We start from the raw sequence: 10,136 nt of genomic DNA, 5'->3' as shown, positions 1-10,136 counted from the left end.
ATGAGAAAAGGCCCTGTTTAGCTGGTAGGGAGGAAGGTGATGACTGCCGAAGACTCGAGTCCAAGACAACCGGTTTCTCTCTGTCTCTCTCCTTCTCTCTTCCTCTCCCTCTCTTCCTCTTTGCTTATCTCTCCCTCTCTCTTTCCTCCTTTTTCTTCCCCCAAGTCTCCTCCCCTTTCTCCTTCTCACTGTCTCTTCCTCTGTCTGTTTTCTCTTCCCGTCTCTCTCCTCCCCTCTTTCCCCCTTCCCTTTTCCCCCTTTCCCCTCTAGAACCTGGATTTTTGCATATTAAATTTTTATGCAGCTTCGTTATTGAATTCTCCTACTGTTTTTCAAAATTGCCTTTGGATTGATTTTACTGTTTTATCCAGGTATAAAATTATGTGTGTATCAGCTAACAATAATAATATTATTCTTTACCTTTCTTCTAGTTTCACCTTTTATTTATTTATCTCTACTCTCTAATTCAATGGTTGGCATATCCAGAAAAGTGTTAAAGTGTAACAGATTTGATGTGATTCACCATTAGGCATGACACATACTTTTCACTAGAGATATAAATTTAATTTTATTAAAGAACACATCCATTCCTATTTTATTAGAAGGAATTTAAAACTAAGAAATTGATGTTCAACTTTTTCAAATAGTTTTGAGGATCTATTTAACCTATAAACGTAGAGAATTATACCAATACATATCCTTAAGTTATTCTAGCTTTATTTTTTAAAAATAAATCCATTAGGCTATGGTTTAGTATTCTTTCTATGTGCTGCTGAATTGTATTTTATATGTATGCGTGCATCTACATACATACACACATAGGTAAATAGATGAGATAGGAAAGGAAAAGGTGGTGTTTTCCTTTCCTGTACTTCCTTGTTATGTTTTTAATGGTATGGCATCAATGTTATGCTGGCTTGGTTAAAGCAATTTGGAAGATATCTTTCTCACTTTATTCTCTGAAATTGTTTAAACAGTATTAAAAATATTTTGTTCCTTGAATGTTTATTACCACTCATCTGTGGAAACAGATGGCCTGGAACATCTTAAGGTGGTAACTGACAAGTTCTCAACTTCTCCTTAGGTAATTGGTATTTTAAGTTGTCTATCTTTTTAATGGTTAACTGGGTAATCTGTTTTTTCTTAGAATATAAATTTCCCCCCCAAATTTTCACATTTATTTCCGGGAGTGGAACAAAATATCCTTACAAAATGTCTACTTTTCTTGGCACCAGTGGTTTGGATCAGATTCGTGTTTGGTGGTGCCTGTGGACTGGGGACCCTGGGGATGGGGATGAAGGGTGGGCTGAGCAGATGGAGCCCAACTCCCTCCCCTGCCCCCCACATCTATTCTGCCCCCCACCTCCATTTCAGCCAAAGCAGATATACTTTATATTTGGAGATTTAACTTAAAGATTTCATAGGGCATTTGGTCGCTAGAATAAAAGCCTAAAGCACCCACTAACCCAGAACTGTGATTTTTAAAATAATACATTTGTCTGTATGATTAAGTATAACAATATAATAGTTTTGCCTCCCCTTGACACCCAAAAGAGAGTGGGAGTGAAAGGTGCCACTGTTCCTAGAGGAAGCGATGTAATTTCTAACTCAAAAGTTACACCATAATAATGTAATTTTTAATGTAAGTGGATATGACTGCCATTCCTCAAGGAAGAGAAAGTGAGTGGAGGGCACCCTCACAATCAGGCAGGCTTGTTCAAGCATCTCTCTCTGCCAGACAGATCTCCACTGCCCTGGGGAAACAGAGTTAGCTTAGCACCATCATTATTATTCCCAAGGTATTTTCAGAAATATCACACTGGAATTAAACAGATGATACTGTGGACACAATTTAGTACCTGTCAGTTGAGTAAACTGGGTGATTTTGGCACGGGTGGAAGTATGGGAGCTATTTATGCTGGAGGGAAACAGACCCAGGAACCAGGAGAACAATCTTTATATATCAGAAGAAAGAAGAGATAAGGTGTATTTGATGTGAAGGCATGAAGCTGAATTAGGACTGGAAGATGCTATCGGAGACAAATGTTAATGGAGACACGTATACGTTAGCACAATTCAAGGAAGAATTTGCTAGTAGGGCTGAATGAAACAGCTAGAACCTGGAAGTGTTAATTCTCTATCACTGGAGGTATCCAAGCAGATGCTGGATGAGTGGGGTCAGGGATATTGGAGAGAAACTCCATGAACTATGCAGTTAGGGGTGAAGAAAACCTGTGCAGCTGCTTCTAAAAACACGACACGGCTCCGTAAATGTCTGAAGTTGGCTTGCACGGCCACTAGATGTCACTCTTGTGTATCTGCAGTAGCAAGATTGTTTCTCTTCTAGGGCAAGTAGAAATCAGAACCTTAGACAAACACAATACAGTGAAATTTTATTAGCAAAATATACATCCTTATCTTATGCAATTCAATGTTTTTTTTTAATAGAGATAAGGTCTCACTATGTCGCGCAGGCTGGTCTTGAACTCCTGAGCTCGAGTGATCCAATTCATTCTTAACAAATATAAGAAAACTTAAATATATCACTTGAAGCAAAAATATTCCAAGAACGATTCTTAAAATCGGATTTACTTCCTAAAGTTTCCTTTTAAATAAGTCTTTAGATATTCTCAGACTTTGATATAACTTGCCATAAAACTGCTGCTTTTCATCCACAGCAATTTCTGAACCTCTTGTCTGTCTTCTGTGTCTATGAATAGATAGGCAAAAGAGGTTAAGGAATCTGCCCAAACCCTTAGGCAAAAAAATGCTAGCTGGGCGCGGTGGCTCAGGCCTGTAATCCCAGCACTTTGGGAGGCCGAGGGAGGCGGATCACCTCGGCCTGGTCAGGAGTTCACCTTGGACTTGGTCAGGAGTTCACCTTGGACTTGGTCAGGAGTTCAAGACCAGCCTGGCCAACATGGTGAAACCCATCTCTACAAAAATACAAAAATTAGCTGGGCATGATGGCAGGTGCCTGTAATCCCAGCTACTCGGGAGGCTGAGGTGGGAGAATCGCTTGAACCTGGGAGGCGGAGGTTGCAGTGAGCCGAGATCATACCATTGCACTCCAGCCTGGATGACAGAGCAAGACTCTGTCTCAAAAAAAAAAAAAAAAGCTTCCCAATTTTTATTGTGCTGAACTTTGGAGGCTGAGGAAATGCTACAACTTTATACCCTGTTGAACATTCACAGTGGACCTTTGCATAATAAAGGCTCTGAGAAGTGTTGGAAACAAAGAAACCTATGAAAATTTAGCCCCGTAGGCTAGGACACTGTGGCTCATGCTTGTAATCCCAGCACTTTGGGAGGCTGAGTCGGGCGGATCACTTGAGGCCAGCAGTTTGAGATCAGCCTGGCCAAAATGGTGAAACCCTGTCTCTACTAAAAATACAAGAGTTAGCCGGCCATGGTGCTGTATGCCTGTAGTCCCAGCTACTCAGGAGGCTGAGGGACGAGACTTGCTTAAACCTGGGAGGCAGAGGTTGCAGTGAGCCGAGATCGCACCACTGTACTCTAGTCTGGGTGACACAGCGAGACTCTGTCTCAAAAAAAAAAAAGAAATTAGACCCAAAGTCTTCAAACATGTGTAGCCACCATCTGTCTACTTCTATCTATATCTATTTATCATCATCTTTTTTCTAGAACATGATTTGGCATCTATCAGAATACAAGCTTTCCTGTTGTGAAATTCTGTAAGAATGTCAAATTTGAACTCATTACTCCTTGAATTTTATTTAATGTACTAGGCGGTGTTTAATGATCTGCAGTGCATCCAGAAAAGATAGCCTAAATTTTCTCATAGCTAAAAAGATATTCAGTCATCAAAATAGATTATTCACAACTAAAAGCTCCCTAAGTGAAGAACTTACCTTTTTTTAGCCATTCAGGCAAACTGAGTGTAATAAACTAAAGCCGCAGTAAAAGTTTCCACTCCTTCCTTATTTCTCTGATTTCCCTGATGAATCCAACTGGTAAGCTGCTGTGAGAACCTTCTCACGTCCCTGTTCTAACTCTAGAGCTGAGACACTCTAAGGGCCATGCATCATGCTTTCATGGCTGCTGTCTTGTGTGGTTTTACCATGTGTTCAGAATGCCTTCATCACAGTTGATTATTTATTGAGTCTGGTGTCTGTTGAAGCTGTCAGACATAGGACTAAAACTCAGGAGATATCGTCTGAAAAGTTTAACATTTCCTGCAAATGGACTTAGGCTGAGAAACCATTATAGGTCACATGACTTGGCTTTTGAATGGCAGCTGATGTGATTGTGATTCCTTACTTCCATGTGGGTGACAATCACAGAGGACCCCTCCACCATCACTGAGTGAAGCCTTTTGGTCTCAGCAGGCTCCTCACAGTGGCCTTCACATCCTTGTTCCTCAGGCTGTAGATGAGGAGGTTGAGCATGTGGGTCACCACCCCATAGAAAAGGGGGATGAGTTTGTCCGAAAGATCCTCTTTGTCTGCTCCCATGGAGTCCTTAGACTTGGGCTTCCCATACATGAAGAATAAGGTCCCGTAGAAGACGATCACCACAGTGAGGTGGGCAGAGCAGGTGGAGAAGGCCTTTTTCCTCCCCTCAGCTGAGGGGATCCTCAGGATGGTGGTGATGATGAAGACATAGGAGAAAGAGATGAACGGAACCGGGACTCCTAGGAAGATCACATTCGTCACCTCCATGCTGATCACATTGATGGAAATGTCAGCACAGGCCAACTTTAGAACAGCCAGAATCTCACAGGTGAAGTGGTTGATGACATTGTCCCCACAGAAGGGCAGCTGAATTGCCAAGGAGGTGTGTACCATGGAAGCAGCACCACCAATAGCCCAGGAGCTGGCAGCCATGGGCACGTAGGCAGCCTTGTTCATGATCACGGAGTATCTAAGGGGGTTGCAGATGGCCACATAGCGATCAAATGCCATCATGCTCAGGAGCAGGCACTCTGTTCCTGCCATGGCAAAGGAGAGTGCCATCTGCACAGCACATGCTGAGAAGGAGACGGTTTCCTACGGAGTCAAAAAGCTGTCCAGGACCAGTGGGACTGAGGTGGTAGTGAAGCAGATGTCCAGGAAGGAGAGGTTCCCTAGGAAGAAGTACATGGGCGTGTGCAGGCGGGAGTCAAGGATGGTCACCAGGATGAGGACCCCATTGCCCAGCAGGATCACCAGGTACATCAGCAAGATGAGCACGAAGAATGTCTTTTCCAGCTCTGGGTGGGCAGAGAGCCCCAGGAGAACAAACCCCATCACAGGGGAGGTCTCATTGGCTTTTTCCATGTGTTATCCCCTCTGCCATCAGCAAAGTACTGAGCAGCCCATCAGGCTTTTTGGGAAGAGTCTTAGGCATCTAATATGTGGTCAAGTTCCCACTGCATAATAGAAGAACATACCTGTGCAAGAGAAAAATGACAGAAAGTGACAGTAGGGGGTGTCTTAGAAGACAGAAGGTCAGAGCTGGACAGGTAGTGGGTGAGGGCCTCAAATGTCCGGTCACGCATGAGGGATTTTTCTGATGTTGCTGCACCCTCTCGGTGTCCACAAAGGTGATAGAGGCCTGTGGAGGAGAAGTGACCTGTCCAAATCTCCTGAGCAAGTTGGTGACAGAGACAAGACTTGAACCCAGCAGAGCATATCCCTGGCCCAAGGAGGGCTTTTCCTCTGCATTGTGATTAAGTGCTAGGAAATACTATGAATTATTTCTCTTTAATGCAAATCCACAGCAATTTCATTTGATCTGGGCTTTCTTAGATTCTCAGAGAGGAAAATTCCCAAGAAGATGCAATTCTTGGACTTAGCAAGTGATTATGTTTCTTTAAACTTTGATTACATGTGGGGAGGAAATTGCCCACAATTGTTCAACCATGTTCACACAGAAACAAGCCTAGTTAATACCCAACCATAAAGAGGATTACTTCTTCAGTCTAGTGACACAGGCTTGAGCATTGACAGCAATAGATCTGCCTGTTTGAAATATGGATTTATTGCAATATATGGGGAGGTCCTATAGCTGGGAAATTTATGAAGCCAACAAATGGATTTGTTGGAGTGACTGAACTCACACCATGAGACAACACTGTGCAGCTTACCAATTAGTTAATGCAATATTAATAACCACACTCTAACTATAGTTATCGATAGTAGAGTATATGGCATTAACTTCTGATCCCATCTCATTAGGATGTTTGTGAAATTCCTAACCGTGAATGACTAAGAATGTTTCTCTTTGTCCTTTTATGTTTGCATTTTATTCTTGTGTTATCTTCTGACTCTCTGACTCCATTCTTGAGTTCTATGCAAGCAGCTGGCTTATAGGAAGACTTACATGCCTTTGTGTAGAGGATATCTAGTCTGTTACTTGCAATTTCCCTGACTCTAAATTCGAAGTACTCATAGATAATATTTTGATAGCTCCTTCTTAATGACAGTGGCTCTATGAGTGTGTATAAGGGTGGGTGGATGATGGAAGATGAATGGTTAATATCAATATTAGTGAGAATATTAGAGATTCTCACTAATATTAAGGAATGTAAGCTGTGCCATATTTCTTGAAACAGCTCATGGAGAAGATATTATCATTCAGGTTTTACAGGTGAAGTAACTAGAGCTCAGAAGATAAATTTGCTCCTTGGGGTTGAATGGCAGAGCTGGAGCTGGATCCCAAGCCCTAGTCCTGAGTTCTTTCATGAAACAGCTGCTTTTCTCTTTTGGTGCACAGCTTTGCAAAAGATTCTGTCCCTCCAATATTAGACAGACCTTATAGTCCTGTTTATAATTTTCTCTGTGCTAATATTACTGTAACATAATGATAAATTAAAAGGACAAAGTCAAACCTGTACACACTGTTATGATCTCAATTAGCTCTGTGTATTCTCTGGCCAGTCTCACTGTCTGTCCAACACTCTCTCTCTTCAGTTATGGGGGAGGGTTTATGTCAGATGTGTTGTCAGCCAGTGCAGCTCCCACCCTAAATGGAACTCAGGGTTTCTCAAATTCTTTACGATTGACATTTTGTGCTGGATAATCCTTTGGTGTGAGGGCTGTCCTGTGCATTGTAGGATGTTTAGCAGAGTCTCTGGCCTCCACCAATCAGTTGCCAATAGCACCTTCTACCCTGAGTTGTAACAATCAAAATGTTTCCAGATGCTGCCACATGCTTCCAGGGGAAAGGTGTGTGTGTGTGGGTGGAGGGGGGGGGGGTGCAAAATTGTACCCAGGAGGGAACCATTGGTCTAACCCAGGAGAAGCTTCCCCCATTACACAACCATGGGTATCAAGGTATTTCCTGTGCAATCCTATTCCCCTCTTCCCATCCCTTCATACAGCACAGGAGGGTGTTCCTGGTTGCTCAGGGCAAGCTGACCCCCTCTGAGTGCCCCACCCTGAACTTCCACCCCAGCTTATCTCCTGTTCCTCCTAGTCCACCTCTCACCCACTCCAGAAAATGAAGAAAAGCAAACATTATATTCAGTGCCACAAACCAGATTCAAGCAGATGCTGTGGTTGCAGAGGACAAGGAAAGTGACTTCTGTTAGGGAAGCCACACTGCCCATTCCTGCAAGATAAATCTATGCACACAGAAGTTTCCATCCATGAATAACATCCTGTGGGCATGAACGATGCATGGGATTTGGCCTCCTTGACAGCTGCCTCCGTGGAAGCCTCTGTCTGTCATGAAAATTTGCTGAGTACATTTGTTTAATTGAAATGAACTGTACGGCTGGGAAGACTCTGCACTCTGAGATCAGAGCTAGTGGAACTACCCCTGCCTGGGTGATGGATAGTCCATCAAGCTAGAGTAAGTCTCTTCTCCCTAGGCCTCAGTTTCCCCATGTGCTCCATGAGAAGGCTGAATAATTGCTTCCCAGGGCATCTCAGCTCTGTGGGTTGTCGTGGACCTTCCAGTGCTGACCTCTGCAAGCAGGGAGCAGTCCTTGCTGAAGGTGGCTGCCCACACTGATGAATGTGAGGTGTGTATGTGTGTGTGTGTGTGTGTGTGTGTGTCTGTGTGAAGGGGGGTTCTGAATTCCTGGTTGTCCATCAAGAAACATTCAACAGTTAGTAGAGCTATGTCAGGTTTTGGAAGGGATTCAGAATGAAAGCAAACAAAGAGGTCTGGCACCTACAGCCCCATAAGAGGAGGGAGAGAATCGGGGAGGTGGGAGGCAGCTAGGGAGAGCAAGGGGAAGAGGGGAAGCTTTGGGCTCAGTGGCTGCTTCCTGCAGGCATGGAGCCTTGGTTTGTCCCAGGGACCGGGCTTGACTCATCGTCTTGTCTCTACCTGTTCTGGAGCCAGCAGGCAGATGAGAAGCAGGAGGCAACGTGGTGCTGTAAAAGAGCCCCATACACTCTCATGCAGCCTTTCTGGAGGGAAATTTGCCTAGAAAAAGGAAAAATTCAAAAAAGCCATTCTCCCTTCAGGAAATGTTTTAAAGAATCAGTGAGCATGGAGGCTAAGATCTCTCAATAAAGGTATTTATCACAGCAGTATTTGTGAATGAAAATAGAAAACAATACAGCTCTCCACCAATAAATGCCTAAGTAAATCATGCTTTTCACATAATGGAATATTAGACAGACCTTATAGTCCTATTGGTAATTTTCTCCATGCTAATATTACTATAGCATGATGACAAAAGGGCAAGGTCAAACTTGCACTCACTATTATGATCTCAATTAGGCAAGCAATCATGTGGATAGAAAGTGACTGGAGGCTGGGCGCAGTGGCTCACACCTGTAATCCCAGCACTTTGGGAGGCCGAGACAGGCAGATCACTTGATGTCTGGATTTCAAGACCAGCCTGGTTAACATGGTGAAACCCTGACTCTACTAAAAATACAAAAAACGTTAGCAGGGCATAGTGGCGCGTGCCTGTAATCCCAGCTACTTGGGGGGCCGAGGTGGGAGAGTCATTTGAACCCGGGAGGCGGAGCTTGCAGTGAGCCGAGATCGCGCCATTGCACTCCTGCCTGGATGACAGAGAGAGGCTCCATCTCAAAAAAAAAAAAAAAAGTTACTGGAAAGAAAAGATTGCAAAATCCATAGGGGCAGGGCATTCCTCTCGGTACCTCTTCAGTGTTTCCCAAATTTTCTCTGAATACTATGGATACGAGTTATTTTGTATTCAGAAAAAAATCTCAGCATTTCTCAGAGGAGGGTGAGAGAAACGGAAAGCGCTAGCCGCAGAGTGGGCTTAGAGACAGGGCTGGCTGCAGGCCCACCTGCCTCTCGCCCCCTGACCCTGAGGGAGTCCGCTTTTCCTCTGAGCCTCCCTTCCTCGCCTGTGGCGTGGGATGGAAGCCCTGCCAGCCCCCCTCGGGGCTTGTGTAGGGACAGAGCAGCAAGGACAGGGAGAAGACTTGGTTCATGGGGTCCCCGGAGGGCACGGGGAGCCCAGCAGCTCCTCTCTGCCCCAGCAGCAGCTGCTTAGGACCAGTGGCAGCTGGGAGGTTTCTGGAAGCAGAGGCGGGGCGAGGAGGAAAGCGCATCTGACGGAAACGTCCTGCAAGAGGCATGTCCCCATCCCTGCCCCCGCCCCAGCCCAGCTCTCCCCATCTGCTTCTTGCGCGATGGCCACTTCTGAGTCTCCTGATCCCTCACGCAATTCTCAGTTCCTCGCTGGATCCCCGGCCAGACACTGTGCCAGAGAAAGATCCCCGACATGCCCCTGCCTTACCCGGGAGACCCTCTTTCTTTTTCCTCCTAAATCGTGTAGGGACTTTAGCCTTTAGTGGTGTTTCTCTCACTTCATTCCTTTCAGCTGTGCTGGCTAAATGCTGCTGTCCCAGCTCCAGACTCTTCATGAAGAGGATCTGGCATCCTGGCCTGAGGCCCGGAAATCCCGAAGGTAGGTTTTCCCTGCAGCCGAAGGAATCCTCAAGCTGCACCGTGTACTCCGTGGGGCCCCTGACACCTTAGTTACTCCAGGGCCCTGCTAATCCCACACGTAATTGAAAGTTCGGAGTGCCACATGTGCACAGGGCACAGGTCGATGCATACCTGGGAGCTCCAGGGACCACACCCCATCCCAATTAGAGGTGGTGACAGGGGCCCAGCCCACTGGACATGGAGAGGAGACCTCAAAAATGCTGGCTCCCCCCTGAGCTTTCCCTCAGGTGTCAGAGAAGCAAAGACGG

At 45.1% G+C, this 10,136-nt stretch overlaps 1 protein-coding gene across 1 annotated transcript; it reads right to left on the bottom strand.

Annotated features, from left to right (window-relative positions):
- Positions 1-4,319: 4,319 nt before the first annotated feature.
- OR2S2 (olfactory receptor family 2 subfamily S member 2) lies at positions 4,320-5,279 on the bottom strand. Its single transcript, XM_055293742.1, is given in 1 exon segment — positions 4,320-5,279. A coding segment is annotated over 1 exon segment (960 nt).
- Between the last annotated feature and the right edge of the window lie 4,857 nt (positions 5,280-10,136).

Source organism: Symphalangus syndactylus, chromosome 9, assembly GCF_028878055.3.
Source record: "Symphalangus syndactylus isolate Jambi chromosome 9, NHGRI_mSymSyn1-v2.1_pri, whole genome shotgun sequence".
In the NCBI taxonomy this organism is placed as follows: domain Eukaryota; kingdom Metazoa; phylum Chordata; class Mammalia; order Primates; family Hylobatidae; genus Symphalangus; species Symphalangus syndactylus.
Note: the sequence above shows the minus strand (reverse complement) of the source record. Positions and strands in the feature narration are given on the sequence as shown.